Here is a 21385-nt window from a genome sequence, read left to right as displayed (position 1 = left end):
TCGTCACCTATTAACAGACACGATGGAAGCCCTTCCCGCTTGGGTAATGGGTGACGATTTTTTCTTGACGACAAATCATACCGTCAAGCATTACCTTAAATGCTTGACGAAAGATGAATTCGTCACCTATAAGGACACATCCATGACGGTATGCATTTTTGTCACCAGGGTTTTCGTCAACAAATCCCCCATCTCTTGTAGTGTAATAAGGAAAATGCATGAATACCCTCCCTGGTTTAGGATTCATTTGATGCTTCCCTAAAAATTGTAAATGCTGGCCAAATTGGAGGATTCATTCTCTGGTTCATTTAAAAACAATGATGAAAAAATGGTCATGCTAGTCCTACTGGTTGATTTAGTTGGTTAATCAAAATGCTTGGTATCTCAAGTTGATATTTTGCATTCTCTGGTTCAGTTTTGCATGCTCATTTTTGTACAGACTAGAATACATGGTAAAGTCAGTAGCTTTAATTTGTCTGGTTCACATGTGCTATTTTAATTTCTCTGGTTCACATGCTATTTCTCTGGTTTGAATTTGTTCTCTGGTTTGAAAAAAGAAAATGAAATGCATGCAGTAGATTTGTTTATATGAAATGCAAAATGCAGTAGTTGCTACTGCTGCTATATATGAAATGCAAGCTGCAGTAGTTGCTCTCTATTTTTTCTGTTTCTGCTGCCACCTGTGTTGTCTAGAAGATTTAGAACATTAACTTGATAGTCTAGTGAAGCAAAAGAAAATTGCTAAGTAAATGACTTGATAGCTGTACACTGATTTATAAGTAAATGACTTGATAGCTGTGTTCCAGGGAATAAGCTAGAGAGCCAAGACTGTATTTCTGTTGTAATTAAGCAGTAATGCTGCCAGGGATGCCAGGGATGTAAAATGCTCACTATACTGATTGTAGTACATGCAATGCTGCTGCTACTATTGTTTCTCCTACTATTGTTGATGCCTGCTGCTACTATTGTTGCTGCTACATTATGAGTTATGTAACTTGAGAGTTAAGATGTTTCTGCTACTATTGTTGCTGCTACATTTTGAGTTATGTAATTGGAGAAAATTCCTATATGTGTTTGCATTTCTGTTACAGGGATTGAGTTGCTATTGAGTGCCGGAATGTTGATTCATTTCCGTTCCGGCAATTCTAGCACTCGGCATGACCAATTTTTAGCAAAGGTCATGCCGAATTTTTCCGTGAATTCTAACTCTTTTTCATATTCTATTAGTGCAAGCCACCATGGCGTCTCAAGAACAGTTAGAGGAGCACTACAATAGGCACTTCTTTAGGACGGAGGAGGATGCCGAGGCCGCTGGTGTTGGCGGCGACGAGGACCATGAGATGGAGGATGCCGCCGGGGGTAGTGCCGACGAGCCAAGCGGCAACGAGCCAAGTGGCAACGAGGCAAGCGGCGCCGCCGGGGGTAGTACCTACAAGCCTAGCGGCGATGAGGCAACCGGCACCGCCGGGGGTGGCGGCGAGACAAGCGGCGACGATCCTAGCGGCGCCGCCGGGAGTAGTGGCACCGGGACAAGTGGTTCCAAGAGGCCGCGGAAGGCAAGGCGCCAAAACACGGTCGCCACCGGCAGAGACACAATCAAAGAGGTGGACCCCGCCAGTAGTTTGCCGTTGGAGCCTAAGGATGTTGCCAAGGGGTACGGCAACCAACTGGCATGTATCCTCCGAGAGGTCATCAATCTCAACCAGACGGATCTCCGAGCTGAGAACAAAGCGCATTTGCGAGCCCAGCTCATTGCGAGGTTGCACTCGCGATACAAGTTCCTAGGCGACTACGCCTCCACTCATGAAACCAAGAACATTGTGAACTCACAAGCCCTCCTGAAGTTCACCAAACACCTCAGCAGCTATAAGTACATGGTGCGGAAGCTGATTGCTGAGGGCAAAGGTTTCGAAGAGGTCCACTCTGCCTTTCCGCATGTCTCCCAGGCGGACTTTGATGCTTTTGTGGCCAATGAAGAGCTACAAGCGACCAAGAATCGCAAGTTGTGGGGGAAGGAAATGCGGGAGCTTAACATCGGCAACCACAACCTTGGGAGCCGTGGGTACGAGGGAAAGGAGCAATATTGGGCGAAGGAGGACGAGGCGTATGTAAATGCCGGCATTGAGAACCCCTGGCTGAAGTACAAGGACCCGCTTGAAAGAAGATTCATCAGGTCCCGGTACCATAAGAAGAAACTAACCGGGGAACTTGTCACAGACCCCAAGGTCGTAACTGACATAATTTGGTTCACGAACGACAAGAAGGTCCTGTCGTTGAAGACAAAATTGGTAAGCAATTTACCGGTTTAATTAGATCAAGTATCGTTCATATAATAGTAGCAACATTTCTAAATGGTTCGCGTTTCTTCCGCAGGAAGAAGAAAGACAAAAACTTTCTCAATGTGACGAAGGCTCCTCGTCCCGAGCGTCGACGGGCAGGGTAGCCTGGGACAAGCCTCTCGTACGGGCGCTAAACATCGTTAATTAGCATTCACCTACGAGAAGGCCGCATAGAGGCCGTGTGGCTGGCGCCGGTACAGGATACAAGCATGGTCACTACGACTTGTCGTCTGCGGCCGATAAAAATGCGCGCAATGAGAGGAAGCAGCGGGAGGCGGAGGAAATGAGGGAGTCAATCCTAGCCCAAGTCCAAGCTGGTTTGGTACCGCAACTGGTACCGCAACTCAAAGCTACACTCGTACCTGAAGTCAAAGCTGAAGTCGCCGCTTCAGTCCAAGCAGATTTCAACGCTCAACACGCGTGGTATGAGGGTGGCAAACAAGCCCACTCCCCCCCCCCCGAAAATGCAAGTGGTTAGCTTCGACGGCAGCAAACTTCGATGGCGCCGCCGTCCGCCGGCAATGACAATGTTATAATGGAGACTCCTCCGGCCGCCGACAATGTCGCCGGTGCTAGGGATTCACCGTCCATGCCGGGTAGCAGCCCCTCCGTCACTTGCACGCCCGCCGCCGCATGTGCCGGCCCGTCGACATTAGCCGAGCTCAACGCCCTCACGGTAATTAACTAATGTGTACATCAAGTTAATATATTAGTTTCATCATCCTTGCCCTCTCTCTAACGCCATACACATGTTCTCGTAGGCGCTCTCAACGCCATGCACCTTCCCGATGAGAGTAAACGACGAACTCAAAGACGTCGCGAGGGGTCCATCCTTCGGCCCCTGGATAAGAAGTGGCACACACGAGATATGGAGGATGACGTTTACCGGGTTGAAGTGGATCGGGCGTTACCGGGCTATGAGGATTTGTTTCCTCCTAATCAACCGCATGGTGCCGATGACGATAGCCCGTTGAATCTGGCCTCACTGAAGGGTTGGTACTGCTATGGCCGAAGACCCTTATTCGGATCAACACCTACTCGGGGTCGACGGCAAGCAAAGACAAGCACCTTGCGGCGCCATAGGTCAGCGTCCCTCCACGACAGCCAGCGGCGCCGGTGGTCATCGCCCCACCACAACGGACAGTGGCGCCAGAGGTCAGCGCCCCACCACAACAGCCAGCAGCGCCAGAGGCCGAGGAATACGAACGTGAGAACTTCCAATGGGATATTCCTACATCTTCACAAGTTGTCCATGAGGATGCGCCGGCGTCGAAATATGTGTGCTCCAAGAAGCTGTTCGATTCTCAAGAAACGGCTGAGGAGGAAAATCCTGAGGAGGTCGCCACCGCCGCCGTCAAAAAGATGCTGAGCCCAAACACACTCCGTGCTACGGCCAATACGGCGATGGATGGTCCAGTACTACAACCCAAGAAGAGGAAGAGGGCAAATAAGAAGGACGCCAAAGACAAGGCGGCGGCCAAATCCAAGGACACGGTCCCACTCCTTGACAAGTTGCCAAACAATTGGCGACCTCTGCATCACTTGGGTGAACCGATGCTGCCGGAGCATGTCGTCAACAAACTCACCCCGGATATGAGGAGCTTGCATGAGATCGTCGGGCATGTGGAGAAGCAACTTCTCATATCAAAAAATCCTAGTTACCCTCTCTTCGTGGCGAAGGTGCCAAGCGGCATGAACTTCGTCGAGAAGTACCCCGCGGACTTGTGCTTCATCCGGTTCAATGACATCTTCAGCATCTATCGCATGCAAATGCTCCACTTTAGTGTGGTTCGCCTAGTTGCTCTTAGCTTGTCTTCCCAGATTGTTAAGGAGGGGACGCCGACCATCGCGATAATGGACCCCTTCTATATGCGGGAGAGCATCATCTGCAACGCTGGGGATCGGGCGATTGCCACCCAGCAGGTCGAGGATTTCATGCTGGCGAACATTAAAAAGGGCGCCATTCTCATCCCTTACTTCCCCGAGTAAGTAATCACTCGCTAGTCCCCCATCACCATTCTTTTCTATATCTCCATTTGCATTTCCAAAGGTTAATCCGTGTGTTTTCCGTAGAGACAAGTTCTGCACCCTCATCGTCGTGCACCCGCAACACTCGCATGCAGTCTATCTCGACTCGGGTAGGGACCACAAGAAAGACTACACCCACATCAGGGCCCTTCTCAATGATGCTCTCACCGGCTTCGCCAACAAGGCAGGCCCCCTCAAAGTAGAGAGGAAATCCCGAGGAGGCTTGGTCTTAACCCACACAACCAACTTCCTCTGCCTCAGCCGGTTGGCTGGCCGGGTGGGCCGGCGTGCGGCCCAGCTGACCGGTCGCCCAGTCGGCTGCCCCTCTTTTCTTTTTCTTCTTTTTCTTCTTTTCCTTTTCCTTTAATAACTAGTGCTCCCGAACTCCGATTCGAATGAAACCAATTTTGTTTGGAAGATAACAACAAATGCTATCCTATAGAAAGTGCAAACTCAAGAATATGTAGGAGGGAATTTTATCATGAATATAAAAGGTAGAACCTTATATCATGAATAACCGGTAAAATCACCCAACCTCGAAAACGCAATAGAAGATGCATGCGAACTCCGTTTTCGATGAACTTGGGCTTGTTGTAAAGCTAGCAACAAGCTCAAGAACCTTACACATAGAAACACCAAGAAGCAATAAGGATATGCAAAGTATGCAAAGGGTTGAGCTCCCTAAGACGATGTGATCAAGTTACCCAACCGAAAACCCCTCTTGATAGTGCGGCTATCTATCCTATAATCCGGTCTCCCAACAACCACCTTGAGACCGGTAAAAGAAAAACGTAGCAAGGCCATATCTTTGCCTTGCGCATCCCGCTTGATCTTGATGATAACTCTTCAAGCTCTACTCAAACCGAAATGCCTCACTTGATCAATGTTGCTTAGTGAAGACTCACAAATGCTCCCCCATACACTATGATGGGAAAGCTCCATTGATGCACATCTTCACATGTCCATTATCACCAAATGGACGGCAAGCTTCAAAGCATGTGATCCACTCAAGATGCTCATCTTGAACTTGCCCAACTCAACCTTGTATCTTCTCATACTCACTTAAGATAGAGCATGGCTAATATTGAGTTCCACATAAGAACTCCATCTTCATTTCTTCTTCTTGATCATATCACATATATATCTTCATACCGATGATCTTGATGCTAATACACAAGGTATACCTTTATCTTCATGGCATCCATACTTGAATCCAACACATGGAGTACAAGTAGTACCTATGGAGTATCCGTTCATATAAACTCAATGAAAACATTAGTCCATAGGGGTTGTCATTAATTACCAAAACCACACATAGGGGCAATGTACCCTTACATGTTCGTTTGACATCCTTCGAGATCTACTTGCCCTCTACTTTCTACGAAACCCTAAGTCTACAATCTGTAGGCATTGACGAGTCGATACCTCGTCACTCCTTAACTAAAGACATGGATCCTACTCAATGGACATGGTTGGAGAAGAAGATGATGATCCTTGATCAAGATGTGTGATTCACTTGATCGCACAATAATTTGTGGCTAAATTATTTTCGACTTTGGGTATGCCAGCAAGTAGAATTTGAACTTTCATGTTGTACTAGTTTGGATTATTTGCTATTCTTTGGCTATTACTTGATTTATTTAACGTTCGAAATGTGGACATGAAAATTGTCTAAAATTGCAAGGTTGCAGACCAAATGCGGGGTAAATTTGGGGCTGCTGCCAATCGCTAACGGACCTGGGCATATTCCCTTTCTGAGGGCCACCACAAACGGATCCAAACGGACAGTTTGACGACCTAAAATATACGGCCCACAGTTGTAGATGGCCTAGTATGTGGGTTCCTGGTTGCATCACAAGAATCTTCCCATGAGTGTGGCCAACAACCAAACCAAACCATGTGATTAATTCCATTAAACTCAATGTTTAAATAGCATGCTAAAAGATAATAGGGGCGGCCTCCTCCAAATGTTATACACGCTATATCGTGCTAATACCGTGCTCTATTTAAGTTACGTTTTAAAAATTCATATGTAGGCTAAAAATGAAGGTCTTAGCAAAATTAAAGGATGTATTCAAAAAATGAGAGAACAAGACACACATAACCACATACGAAAATAGGTATGCAAATTTTCTAAAAGCTTAACATCAACATTAAATGGGCCATTTACTTACCCTAAATTACTTATTAAGAATCATCAACATTACCGATATTATCTTCCTATTTAGAAGAGGGACCAAGAGATGACAGTTTGTCACCACGATAAATAAAGACCAGCTTGTTGTTTTTCTAAGGAGACAAACTTGGGCTCCTAGGCCGACATGATGGAAGAAATAGTGTGATAAAGCTACAAAGTTTTAGCGATATAGTATGCTATTTAGCAAATATTGTCGTTGCAAGCAAAAAGAAAAAGAAAAAGAAAAAGAAATTAGCATGAAGTCTATAGATATGCTATACCGTGCGATTTTTTTCTTTCCATATTTAAACTTATCTAACTTGTGGCGTTGCAAAGTGTGACAATCACTGGGGGAGCTCCTTTGAGGCCAAACCGGGCCATGGCCCGCCCAGCTTTTCTGCAAAAAAATTATTCACTCCTATGTATCTATGGCCCATCCCACTTGCACGTGTTGCTCCTCAATATACTTTGGTCGCTCCCTGACTCCCTGGTCGTTTCCTCTCACAGGTTCTCTCGACAGAAACTATGGCCACGGAGACGCCTCGCTAGGTATGGGATTTTGGAAAAAGGAGGAGAAATCTGGAAAAGTGGTGGCCTATAGAAGGAACAGCAGCGTCGTGCTGCCGTTGGCAACAGCGTATCGCTGTAGCCAGCAGCCCATAGGCACGGACGCATCGCACGGGCACGGGGCCGGCAGGACTTCAGCCGACGTTGCGACCCGGCGAGCAGCGATTATTGTCTGCGGACCGAATCGACCCTCTCCTCTTCTCCAACCCCCCTCCTAGGTAATCTTCTATCTTTCCCCAAAAATTTAGCTAGCAATTTGTAGAATCTGCTGTTTAGTGCTCACAACACTGAACTGGGAATTTGTTTTTTAGCTTTGCAAATTACAACAGCCAACATCTATGGGAACAGCCACTTGCAACTGCAATGGGAAACACCAGTACACCACTAAGAAAAATTAAGTTTGTCTTGAAAAGAAAAAGGAATGAGACAAGTGAAATTAAAGATTCATCATCTTCAACCAATGAAAGCGGAAAAAAAGATCTAAGTAATGAGTAATGTGTAGTGAAGTAGTGTGGTTTGGAAAAAAAAATGTATATTTGAAAGCTTGGCCCGCCCATGAAATTTCTTTAAGCTCCGCCACTGGTGACAATCCTTCTATACAAACCAAAGAAATAGTTAGTAAATTGTGAACTGAATTGAGTTATTTACATTTTATAAACTATGAAATACACAATCGAGGCTACGCGATTTTTCATGTGTGAAGTCGATAGTAAACCCGTATATTATTGGTCAAAATAATTGTTAAAATGAAATCTGCAAAATAAGGATGCCATGAAAAAATATATAGAGAGATGGAGGGTATTATAGGTCAACTTGATTTTAAATAAAATCATAGTAAAATACAAATGGAGGCTGGAGGGAGTAGAACCGTAGAAAAAGTGAGAATAAACTCATTGGTTGCTCGGTGCAAGTAGGAGTGGTACAAGTGTATTGTCAGCTTTACTGCTTTGCGAAAGCAGGCCCACGCCCATTGACTGCTTCTCGCCAACTCTAGAGCGCACTGCCGCCGCAGGCCAACCATAACTATCGGCTGCAATAAAAACCGTTACATTACATTACACGGCGATCGAGGCGTCACACCCACGCCGTTCTCCATCCCACTCGCGTGTCCATGCTGTCCCGATCGTACTCGATGCCTCGTCCGAACACCCGGCACCACGTCACCGCATCCAATTCCCTCTCCCAAAAGAAGAACTCGACACGCGTCGGCGCAGAGGATCGCCGGGAACCATCATCTCGACCCTTGCCGACATGTGGGTCAATTTTACATGGGACCCACGAGTCATCGGCAGCCTGGCAGCCGCGTATGGGCGAGCCGCAGTATTCCGTTTGCTTCGATCCGGGGCAAGCAGAACCGGGCCGAGTGCGATGCCCACAGCTTGCCTTGCGGGAGCACGCAACGCTGGGACCCACCGGTCAGTCCGCGCCATCGGCATCGCCCGCCCGGCTCCGGAGAAGAGATCGTAACGGCCCGACACACGGGACCCGCCAGGCGCGGGCCCCACCTGTCATCCAGGCCAGATATCCGAACCGTCTCGCCCCCACACGGCCAGAGGTTGTTGGTTTTACCCAGAAGAGACGGGAAGAAGAGGATCCCACCACAAGGTGCCGTGCCCTCCCGCCCGCCGTCGGATGCTTCCATAGCTTCTCCCGCGGAGCCGCCTCGCCGCGCCGCGCCGCGATCCCCTCCGGCCACCGCGCGCGGCTGCTGCTGGCGTTGGCGGTGGCTGCAGGCGGTGTTTAAGGAGGCCGTTGCCGATTCGTGTCGCGTAGGAAGGAGACCCGGTAGGCGGCGTATTTAGGACTTGCGGGGGAGCTGCCATTAACGCTGCGGGCTGGCCACCTTGCGCATGCGGACAAGCGCGCCCACCACCTCACCATCTCCATCTCCATCTCCATGGGACGATGCCTCTGACCTCGCCGCAGCGCAGGTATTACTCGAGCGCGGACCCCTCTCCCCCCACGATTCTACCTGCTCGATTCCTCTCCGTCCTCTGACTCTGATCTGACGCTTTGATGTGGGGATTTTTCTGCCGCGCCTTCGTCCAGGGACCGGGGGGCGACATGGCGGGCGGCGGCGCCAGGCGGCATTTCTTCCCGCTCACCAGCCTGCAAATCGGGTACGTTTCATGTTCGACGCGGGGATTTTGATTCCCTTGTTCTGGGCATGCCTGTTCTGGAGCTTGTGGTCTTCCTCGCGGTGGAAATTTCTCTCCCGTTTGTCTGTGGCAATGCGCATTGCGCTGAAAATTAGACTGATTCGCCCAAATTCCGGCTGTTGCTTGCCTTGGTGCTGTTGTCGAATATGCTCTTTCTGTGGGGAATATAACACGGTGGTAGAATCAAAGGGGAAAAGTTTATCCAATCACTCTTAGTGGGCACAGTCCAATCTTTCGTTGCAACAGTTCCTAACGGCATGGAAGCCGCCAACAATCCCGAACTACTGCCCTCATCTGTTTGGACTGCTCGGGCCAGCATGCTATTCTTGAGAAATAGACAAGAAATTCCCCTCCCCACGGATGAGGAGGAGTGGGGGTAGCTGAATTCTCTGATGGAGATGGTTCATTCTGTACTGTCCTTCAGTGCGTCCAGCATTTACTTTCTTATATGGGGATAGGGTGAAACAGTGACGACCTTGCCTAGTCAGTGCAGGGGAAACCAGGTTGTTGGGGAATTTTTCCATATAAAGCAATTGCTTGTCCGAATTGTGTAGCATACATAAGATTGGTGTGCTTGCAACTGTACACCATTCACCACCCTTCACCCTGCCTGTGTTACCCTCTGAGTATGGTGCTTGTAGCAAAGCCAAGGTGCATCACCGTTTGTCTCTTCAGCATCATTACGACTTACTTTTAGGCCTCTTCACTTTTCTGTCACCATCTTTCCTTTAGATTTGGTGGAATTGAATGTCAAGGCATAGTAGTGAACCCTGCGGGAATTGACAATACTGGAATATGTAATAGAAATTGGAACTCAAGACTTTTCTTCAAGGGTTTTAGGTGTTTTCTACCCTGCCGTAGCTTTCATAGATACGAAACAAAAGTTCTAACAAGGTTAGACAGTTGGATTAATAAATGGTACTCCCTCCTTGTCAATATAGTGCATGTTAGTTTTGTCCTAAGTCAGACTTTGTAAGCTTTGACCAAGTTACAGAAAAAATAGTTAACATCTACAATACCTAGTCAGCACCATTAGATCCATCATGAAACATATTTTACGTTGTGTTTATTTGGTACAATAGATGTTGACATTTATTCCTGTAAACTTGGTCAAATCTTACCAAGTTCTGAATCAAGGAAAAACTAATATGCACTATATGTAGACATGGAGGGAGTAGTTCCCTTTTCATGAAAAGTAGTTCGGAAGAAATGTCCATATGTTTTTTGCAATGTCAGTTGGAACTATTTTAGAATATGCAGAGGTGTAGGTGTTTACAGGTTATGCAACCGACAAGCTGTTTTTTCCACATAGCATCTAGTAACCTGATGATAATGCTTTAGTAAATTTAGAGTTCTCTCTGCAGCACTCTTCATCAATCAGGTATAACTGAACAACGGCTGCTTTCTTCTACTTGCAGGGATTTACAGTCATATCTCGCAGAACTTACTATATTTCTGTGCCCTGATACCAAGAAGTTCCTCATATTCCTTGACAACCGCCCATGGCTGCTAGACCAGAACACAAAGCCTGCTCACCTGTGGCAATTGATGGTTACCAAGGTCCACTTTATTCTTTTATACATCACCACCTCTTTAATTCATACTATAACTGTATACGCATAAGCTCACATAAGTTTATATAGGAATATCTCTTTCTTGCTTACTACTCTTGTGATAAATCCTTACTGTTGCCATTTTGTGCTTCAGTCAAGATTTTCTCCTTTCGCGAACACTAGAGCTAGGAGAAAAAGAGATGAAGCTGGAGAGAAACTTGTATTTTCAGAAGGCCCAATATCTGCTCCAGATTCGTGGAATCCATCATCCAAATGGTATACGCTGATCGATGATGCCATGAGGAATAAGAAGCTTCAAGTCAACAAATTGAAGGATTCTCGCCTGCTGAATAGGGAACTGCATCGGACATTATATGGTTTTATCATTTTTGAGGTAGACTGGGCTGACGTGCGTGGCATTAATTATTTGAATGAACTTCAGGTATTGCTGCTTAATATTGATAGTTCTCTGTGAATATCACGTTTACTACTTTAGAGGAATCATGCGTGCTTACTTCCTTTTGTGCTGTTGTAGACTGATACTTCAATGGTCGTTGAAGCTAAAATAATGAAGAGATGGGAATTCGATAGTGTCAATCAAGCTTCATCTTTAATCTCTTCTTGGTTCTCAGGAAATTACTCCGAGTGTCAGATCTTACAAGATTATTTGAACAGCATCTCTCCTAAAGGTAAAAGTTTGAATGATATGTCTTCTGAGTTCCTTTATTCCTGCCTGCAAGTGCAATCTATTTATATGCTTGCTGTTGCAGGTGATGTATTTTATGATGCCCTGAATGAATTCTTAACACCTGATTGGGACAGCGAGAGTGCACATAGCGATGGTGATCAGTCTGGAGATGTTCAATGTGTTAGGGTGTCATCAAGTTTCACAAGCTCATCATACACCCCACCACCTTGCTCTGGGCCTTACAAGAGAAGAAAGATAATAAGATCTGATTCTGGAAGTAACATGTCTGAAGAACCATACTCGGAATTTGTGACCTCGCCAAGATATGCATCTTCATCATGTTGCAGCGACAATGACTTTGGCAAGCCCTTGGTTGAGCCTAGCACATACAAGGACGTGTTGATCTTGTTCCGGTTCAGTGATGGTGATCTGCCGTTCAGACTAAAAGAAGTTATACTGTCTGATGTGAGGCTGTTAACATTACTTGAGTATGGCCTTCCTTCATGGGTCATTTTTCTTCAGTCATATCCAGTGTTCTGCAAGATATATCGCCCATGGATGTGTCCTCTGGCCAGAGCATTATATGTCTTGATTTCATTAATTACCGTTCTTATAGGATTTTATGACCTCTACAAGAATGTCCCGATGTTGAAGGCAACTGCCTCAAGATTATTTGGTCCTTTGTTTGATTGGATAGAGACATGGGAAATGATCTCAAGGCTTAAGTATCTCGGAACCATGCTTTTTCTGCACCACTTCGAGCAGGCTTTTACATGGTCACTTAAGATTGTACGTGCTACTAAGTCTGTTCTTAGTGTTTTGACAAAGCCGGTTATGGGTCCACTTTTGGAGGTTCTTGAATTTACCCTGCCACTATGGAACCTTTGTGCTGAAACAGTCGAATATCTAAGTTCAGCCATAATGATAGTGATGGAGACATCGTGCAGTGCAGTTATCAGTGCAGTACAGACGATCATGTGGCCATTTTGGTTTATCTTCAGTACTATGTTTAATATAGGTACGGTTGCTATAACCTCCGAAACCTCTGTTTCCTTTTTCCGTTGTGTATGTGTTTTGATGCCTTACCACTACTTTTGTCTGACTGCAGCTAATTCAATTCTATACCCCGTAATTTGGTTCTTTGGAGAGATACTAGCTGCACCTTTCCGACTTATTGCTGCGCTAGCAAGTTTTGTAGCGGACTTCTTTGATGATATTGTAGATGTTATAAGGAAGACCTGGTCGACATTAAGTTCATTGTATCAAGTTGGATCTGCATCCAGAGCCCCTGGGCTTACATCCGAAACTAGCATTTGGGGTTCACTCTGGAAAGATCTTCTGTATCAGGTAACATAAATTTGTTGGCATGACTAAATATCTTGCTATTATTTCTACTGAACCTTTCTGTCCAAGTAGTATAATATGCAACTTACTATGGCTCTTTTTCTTAGATTTTCCGAGCAGTCCGAAGCATTTTGTATGGTTTTGTTGCCTTCTTTTCAACATGCAACAGGCATCGGCTCAGGTAACCTTCCCTATCACTTGTATGCAGAGAAACAGAATGATGAGAACACCTGTGTTTGTAGAGCTTTTTATGTTGAGTTCAGACTTTTCCTCCAAACTAGCTCGTTTCATTGTTTGTCATCTCTGGTCATTTGAAATTGTAAAATCATGTAGTCTAGCTCTCATTGTCCCTTCTTGTGTGCAATGTGCTAATTGTGACTACATGCTGCAGCATCTATAATCACATAGAAGTACTTCTCCGGCGCCTATCCCGCGCATTAACTAGCGCACGGCATACTGCCTCTTGTGAAGGAGCTCGGAAGTATGGTAGTCAAAATCATCCTGTAAGTACTTACATATTCATACTTTCTCACTGAGATTTGTATTCAATCAACAATATTTCTTAATTTAGGAAACGAGATAACTCCCTAAAGAAAGTTCAACCCTCATAACTAGCATTATTCCTTTAATTAGGATACTCCTCGACATTTGAATACAAAGTAACATAGTTCATTCCAAAACATCCAACTTCCCCTGGACATTTTTTTCGAAATGGAGGATAAACCCCTGTCCTGCCTGGACTATCTTGCACTGTTGTTTAATGGTTGCTATATAATAAGCAAGTTAATAGTTCTAGCTGTCTTTTCTCAGTATATATACTTGGATTGTTATATTCTTGTCAGTTTTGACAGCTCTACTCCTTATTAGAATTAACAAGCCAACATGTATTCACATTGAAATTACTCTCCTACTAAAATTATCTGCATTCTTTTTCGTGCAGCCAAGGAAAACAAAGGAAAACTGAGGCGAGATGACTGTGGATCTAACAAATAACATGTCAAGTAAGTAGCTAATTCAGAGGCCTTAAGAGGCTGAGACGAGATAACGGTGGAAACTCCACTCTGAATGGACCTCCACAAGGAACTTAGAAGGGTCATAGTACAGGACCCATCATAGATCACCGTTCGGTGTTGCCCTATGTGTGCCGAGGGCAACTGGTGAAGCAAAAACACTGCAACTGTACATTCGCGAAATCTGTTGTTGTGTCCATTATAATAGAATGTAATGTAATCTAATAGGTGGTTGTTGTATAATAGTAGGTTTGTGCATATCCTCTGGCAACCGAACAAGAATATTGTAAGTATATAAGTATTTCCTTCGTATAATAGTTATGGCTTGAGTGGACCGATGATTCGAAAGCTTGGATCGGTCTTGGTAATCCATGCAACAAGGAGGACCGGACCCTATTTGCGGCCGCCACTTTTGTCAATATAGGAAATGGTGAAAAAGCGAAGTTTTGGACCTCTCCTTGGCTTGGAGGACTTTGTCCATGTGATTTGGCGCCCTTGATCTTTGCAATGTCCAAGAAGAAGAATTGCAATGTCTGGAAGGCTCTCCATAACAACTTTTGGGTCAACCAAATCAAGATCTCTCACGAGTTTGGGGTGCCTCACATTGAGGAATTTGTCAACCTTTGGGGTCTCCATCAAGATGTGCACCTACCTCATGATGTTCCGGACACCATTACTTGGAAGTTCACTAATGATGGGAAATATTCCGCCTCCTCGGCCTATAAGATGCAATTCAAAGGCCCTGTCTCAACCTCCCTAAATTTTACGGTTTGGAAGGTTTGGGCGCCTCCAAAGTGCAAGTTCTTCGCTTGGTTGGTTATGCAAAATAGAGTTTGGACGGTGGATAGGCTTCAACGTAGAGGGTGGGAAAATTGTGGAAATTGCCCTCTATGCAACCAAGTCCAAGAGACGGCGGACCACCTCATGTATAAATGTCGCTTCACCTTGCGAGTGTGGAAGGAGATTCTAGCTTGGTGCAGTATTCACGATAGATCCACGGAGTCTTGGATCAATGAGCCAAATGTCGATGCGTGGTGGACAAATATTGCCTTACGAAGAGGTCAACATAGAAAAGCCTTAGCATCCTTGCTCATGCTAATCTCTTGGGAAGTTTGGAAGGAACGCAATGCTAGAGTCTTCCGACATCACCTTTCCGCCACAAATGTCATCATTGCACAGATCAAAGATGAGGCTCGGGCTTGGTGCTTGGCCGGCGCTAAGGATTTGTGCAATATAATACCGGGAGAGTAGGCTTTTGTTAAAGTCCTAGGGCTTGTCCTAGGCATTTGTTATGGCACTCTAAACTTCTTCTCTATTAATGAAAATGGCAAATCTTTTGCCTCGTTTCAAAAAAAAAAAATATTTCCTTTGTTCAGTAATAGCATTGTTCAAAGTTTCCTGAACTCTGCTGGCTAGTTCTTGAGATCTTACTGATATAGCCCATTGATGCATGCACTGCACATCAGCATTACTGAACACATGGGTTGCCTGCAGTTTTGCTTCCCTCTCTCTGCAGGGAGAGAAGAATCTTGGCGGAGCAAAGTTGTCTTCAACTGGCAAAAATGATAAGCTTGATCTCACATTTTGAATAGATCTCATCTCATCTATTCTTCTCCAGTGTCACGTACTGCGCAGATTGCACATGGAGTTGGCGTAGCATGTTACACATTCACGGACTAATAATCTTGCTAGTATAGCCTTCCCTTTCCCTCGTATGCAGACAAATTGAATGATGAGAACACCTGTGTTTTTCTGTTGAGTTCAAACTATTCCTCCAAACTGGTTGTTTGTCATCTCTGGCCAAGGGAAATTGTAAAATCATGTAGGCTAGCTCTCATAATGCCTTCATGTGCGCGATGTGCTAATTGAGAGTACATGCTGCAGCATCTACAATCACATAGAAGTACTTCTCCTATGCCTATCCCGTGCCTTAACTAGGACCCGCCATTACCACCTCTTGTGAAGGAGCTCGGAAGTATGCTAGTCAAAGTCATCCTGTAAGTACTTAGATATTTATACTTTATCATTCAGGTTGTATTCAATCAACAATGTTTCTTAATTTAGGAAACAAGATAACTCCCTAGAGAAAGTTCAGCCCGCATAACTAACATTATTCATTCTATTATGATACTCCTCGACATTTGAATACAAAGTGTAACATAGTTTATTCCAAAACAGCCAATTTTCACTGGACTTCCTTTTTCCTGAAAAGGGGGATGAACAACCGGCCACCCTGGACTATCTTGTACTGTTGTTTAATGGTAGCTATATAAGCAAGTTAATCGTTTTAACTGTCTCTTCTCACAACATATACTTAAATCATTCTATTCTTGTTTGTTTTGACAGCTCTATTCCTTATTAAAACTAACAAGCCAACATATATTCACATTGAAATTACTCTCCTATACTAAATTCTCGTCTTTTTGTTGTGCAGCAAAGGAAAACCAAGGAAAACTGCGGCGAGATGACTGTGGATCTAACAAATTAACATGTCAAGTAAGTAGCTAATTCAGAGGCCTTAAGAGGCTGAGACGAGATAACGGTGGAAACTCCAACTCTGAATGGACCTCCACAAGGAACTTAGAAGGGTCATAGTACAGGACCCATCATAGATCACCGTTCCGTATTGCCAGGGCAACTGGTGAAGCAAAAATACTGCAACTGTACATCCGCGAAATCTGTTGTTGTTTGTGCAGTATAATGTGATGTAATCTAATAGGTTGCTGTATACTAGTAGGCATGTGCATACCCTCCGGCTGAACAAGAATTTTGAAAGTATATAAGTATTTCCTTTGTTCCGTAACAGTACCGTTCAAAGTTCCCTCAACTCTCTTGTGATCGGGAAACTACAATCCGCAACTAGTTGCGGGTGCACCCTATTTTTTGTGACACTTTCAAGTTTTCTTGTGATCTTGCTGATATAGCCCACTGATGCATGGACCGCACATCTGTATAACAAAGGGTTTTGGGAACTGCTCAACACCCAATACGGGTGTGGCTATCTCATATATATATGGGTACCAAGAGGTACAATACAAGACATATACAACGCTACGTATATACAGTCTAACACCCTCCCTCAATCTTAACTGTGGCCTGAAGTACAAATCAAGTTAAGATTGCGCCTACAACCTACAAACTGTGGCTGTGGAAGAGGCTTCGTGAAGATGTCAGCAAGTTGATCCTTGGAAGAGATGAACTTGATACGAAGTAGCTTCTTTGCAACGCGTTCCCTGACAAAGTGATAATCCACTTCGATGTGTTTTGTTCGGGCATGAAATACCGGATTGGAAGAGAGGTATGTAGCGCCGATGTTATCACACCAAAGAAGCGGAGGCCGACGTTGAGAGACTCTCAATTCTCTCAACAAAGCCTGTACCCATATGAGCTCAGCTGTAGCATTAGCAACTGCCTTGTATTCAGCTTCAGTACTACTGCGAGATACTGTAGCTTGCTTGCGAGCATTCCAGGCGATCAAGTTAGGACCAAAGAATACGCATAGCCCCCCGTGGATCGCCCGTCGTCTGGATTACCAGCCCAATCCGCATCCGAGAAAGCGAGAAAGTGCACAAGACGGGGCCGGCTGAAGTAGCAAACCATACGAAGCAGTGAGAGAGACATAGCGCAAAATACGCTTCACAGCTGACCAATGGGACGTCCGAGGTGCATGAAGATACTGACACACACGGTTGACTGCATAAGAGACATCTGGTCTGGTGATAGTGAGGTATTGCAGCCCTCCAACAAGACTGCGGTACTCAGTAGCGTCATCAGGCGAAAGAATGTCTCCATCAAGAGCGGTCATGCGATCAGTAGCGGACATAGGAGTGGTAGCATGCTTACACCGCAACATACCAGCACGGCGCAGCAAGTCCGAGTAGTACTGCGCGTGTAAGGGTCAGCCCAGCGAGAAGACCGTGAGACCTCCGGACCAAGGAAATAGTGCAGAGCACCCAAGTCCTTAACGAGCAAAATCACCACCGAGTGCGGACACAAGGCGATCGGCAACAGCTTCGAGAGGAGCTAATGAGGATGATATCATCAACATAAACCAGCAGGTACATAGTAACCTCGGGACGCCGAAGGAGAAACGGTGATGTATCGGCCTTGGACGGAACAAACCCATGAGCACGAAGAACCAGAGCCAAGTCGGGCATGCCGAGCACGAGGAGCCCGCTTAAGTCCATACGAGCCTTAACAAGGCGACGGAGGTGGTGAGGACGGGTAGGATCAACAAAGCACTGGAGGCTGACGCATATAGACCTCCTCCTCAAGAATGCCATGCGAAACGCATTACGGACATCAAGCTGTCGAAGGAACCAACCTCGAGTAACAGCCAAAGAAAGCGGCAGGCGAATAGTGGTAGGCTTGACAACTGGACTGAAAGTATCCTCATAATCAAGACCATACCTCTGTTTGAAACCCTTGGCAACTAAGCGTGCCTTGTAGCGTTCAATAGAACCATCGACATGCTTCTTCACTTTGAACACCCATTTGGAATCAATAACATTGACGCCGGACACGGGAGGAACCGGACGCCAAGTGTCATTCTTCGATAAAGCCTGAAATTCCTGCTCCATCGCGGTGCGCCAATGGGGAATACCCGAGCAGCCTGAAAATGACGAGGCTCGGCGGTAGGGTCAGCGGTAGCATCATCCACACAAGCGGCAATCCATGCGATAGTCCCATCCGTGCGCTCCTTGGGACGAAAAATCCCGGACCGATCGCGAGTACGAGGTCCACGAGTCACGGGAGCTGGTGGCACGGGAGAGGACGAGCCAAGCTCGGACGACGGCGAGGACGAGTCGAGGGCGGGAGACGCGAGGAGTGGCGAGGCCAGCCACGGCGACGAGGAGCCGGACTCGAGCAGCGGCGGGGAGCGTGGCGGTGATGGCGCCGACGGCCACGGGGGCCGAGACGGAGGTGCCCGGCGATGGCGCTGGGCCAGGCGGTGACGGCCCACGCGGGGCCGAGACGGAGGCGCCCGACGATGGCGCTGGGCCGGGCGAGGCAGCTGTGGCGGGCGAGGCGGCCACGAGCTGGGGGGCGGGACCCGGCATGCATGGGGCATGCACGGGAACAGCATCGTGGGCGTGATCCACGTCCGCAGCCGGCGCCTGATCATCCAGAAGCTCAAGACGAGCGCCGCGTCCGATACCTGCAGCATGGTTAGGAAGCAACGCATGAGTATATGCAGCATCTACAAATTGATCAGGCAACGGTGGAACAGAAGGCACAGGTGGTATGGGTGTAGAAGTGTTGTTCGGAAGTGCGGAAAAGGGGAACACATTCTCATCGAACACGACGTCACGAGATATGTAAACACGGTTCGTGGGAACATGGAGGCACTTGTACCCTTTGTGAAGAGAACTATACCCAAGGAAGACGCACTGTTTGGACCGAAACTCCAGCTTGCGCTTGTTATATGGACGAAGATGAGGCCAACAAGCACACCCAAAAACCTTAAGAAACGTATAATGCGGGAGTTCATTGAGCAAGAGTTCAAGGGGGGTTTTCATTTGTAGAAGTCGTGTGGGAAGCCTATTTATCAAGAAACAGGCTGTGGTAAAGGCATCACTCCAAAACCGAAACGGAACGGAGGCATGGGCGAGCAAGGTAAGGCCGGTTTCTACAAGATGTCGATGTTTACGTTCAGCGGTGCCATTCTGCTGATGTGTATGAGGACAAGACACACGGTGCAAAATCCCAAGCTTATTAAAGAACGAGTTGAGGTTGTGGTATTCACCCCCCAATCGGACTGAACATGAAGAATTTTGTGCTTAAGAAGACGCTCAACATGTGTTTGAAATTGAACAAAAACGTCGAACACATCAGATTTGCGTTTAATAAGATAAAGCCAGGTGAACCGACTGTAAGCATCAATAAAGCTGACATAGTAATTATGGCCACTAACGGACGTTTGGGCATGACCCCATACATCGAGAAAACACAAGCTCAAGAGGATGTTTAACCACACGACTCGACTCCGAAAACGGAAGGCGATGACTCTTGCCTTGGCGACGGGCATCACGGATAGTCTCTACACTTTTATTGGACACAAGCCGGAAGTTCATGACGATGCAGAACATGGCGAACTATGGGAGCAGCGGGATGACCAAGGCGTGCATGCCGGTGTGTAGAGGACACACGCACACCACTGAACACACGAGGAGCATGTGGCACAGGGGGCGCATCAAGCGCATATAAGCCATGGCGAAGACGACCTCTAAGCAGAACGGCTCTCGTGTCCCGATCCTTGATGAAAAAATGAAAACGATGAAATTCAGCAAGGACATTATTATCACGAGTAAGTTGAGGAATAGACAACAGACTACGTGTGGCGAAGGAACACGAAGAACATTACGGAGATGCAAGGGACGAGAGTTATGTGTGAGAAGAGAAGCCCGACCAACATGTGAGATGCGCATACCTGCTCCGTTGGCGGTGCGAACCCGATCATGACCGCGATATGGCTCCTGGGTGGAGAGCTTACTCATCTCACTCGTCGGGTGATTAGTAGCTCCCGTGTCCATGTACCATGACGCGTCAATGGGATAGGACGGAGTATATCCGTGCTCCCGACCGATCACGGCAGCGGCAGCACTGCTTGTCGTTGCCCTTGCCATTGTTGCCGATGCCGAGGAAGTCTTGCTTGAAGCGCCGATGACGGCGAGAGGCGATGTGGTTGTCGAGGCCACATAGCCGACACGCCTGTTGAGCGCCACATGAGGAGCAGCGAGCCCGCGGGCGATTACCACCCGTGACGGGCGGTGCGGCGGACCGCTGAGGCTGCGGGGGCCCCGGCGCCGGCTTGCCCCGGCGGTTGGCGGCTACGTGGCTTGCCGCGAGCGAGCGGCATTGGCGGCGGAGAAGCTCGGAGAGGCGTGTTTCACCTTGACGCGCTGTTCACGACCGAGGAGGCGCGAGTAAAGCTCACGGCGCGGCAATGGGTCATCGCGGCCGCGATGTTCTCAATGAGATTATCATAGTCATCATCAAGTCCATTCGAACATAGGTGGTGAAGTCCTCGGAGCGAAGCGGCTGTCCAATGGAGGCGAGTGTGTCGGCGAGGCCGGCCATCTTGTTGAAGTAGTCCGTGATGCTGCTGTCATGGAGCTTGGTCTCACCCAGCTCGGTGCGAATAGCATGGGCACGCGCCTGTGACTGGGAGGCGAAGCTGCTGTGAAGTGCCGTCCATGCATCCCGCGACGTAGAGGCGAAGAGAACCAGTGACGAGACGCTCGGCGTGAGCGACGACTGGATGGCGAAAGGATGGCCTGATCTTGGGCCACCCATGTATGATGCGCCGGGTGATACTGCGGTGGACATGGAAGCGAGCCATCGACGTACCCCTCCAAGTAGCGACTCCGAAGGAGCGGGAGCACCTGCGCGCGCCACGACGGATAATTATCCGGCGTTAGCTTCGGCGGGAGAAGGTGCGAGAAGTAAAACGGTGACGGCGCCGCGGGGTCCATCTCGAGCCGGTGAAGGCGGCGCGTGGGACGCGCGCTGCGGTGCCAC

The 21385-nt window shown here is 47.2% G+C and overlaps 1 protein-coding gene across 2 annotated transcripts; it reads left to right on the top strand.

Moving 5' to 3' along the window:
- The first annotated feature begins 8926 nt into the window (after positions 1 to 8926).
- On the top strand, positions 8927 to 14169 carry LOC124693210. Of its 2 annotated transcripts, XM_047226672.1 has the most exons (10): positions 8927 to 9041; positions 9160 to 9230; positions 10688 to 10829; positions 10977 to 11264; positions 11358 to 11511; positions 11593 to 12528; positions 12619 to 12857; positions 12962 to 13035; positions 13246 to 13357; positions 13795 to 14169. In XM_047226672.1, the coding sequence occupies exons 1-10, from the start codon at positions 8961 to 8963 to the stop codon at positions 13816 to 13818; spliced, it is 2121 nt and encodes a 706-aa protein (XP_047082628.1). In that variant the 5' UTR covers positions 8927 to 8960; the 3' UTR covers positions 13819 to 14169. The 2 variants fall into 2 exon arrangements, with proteins under 2 accessions (XP_047082628.1, XP_047082630.1); XM_047226674.1 differs by lacking the exons at positions 8927 to 9041; positions 9160 to 9230 and adding an exon at positions 9637 to 9692.
- Positions 14170 to 21385: the final 7216 nt, after the last annotated feature.

This window comes from Lolium rigidum, chromosome 2 (assembly GCF_022539505.1).
Source record: "Lolium rigidum isolate FL_2022 chromosome 2, APGP_CSIRO_Lrig_0.1, whole genome shotgun sequence".
Lineage (NCBI taxonomy): Eukaryota > Viridiplantae > Streptophyta > Magnoliopsida > Poales > Poaceae > Lolium > Lolium rigidum.
This window is presented reverse-complemented; position numbering and strand designations above follow the sequence as displayed.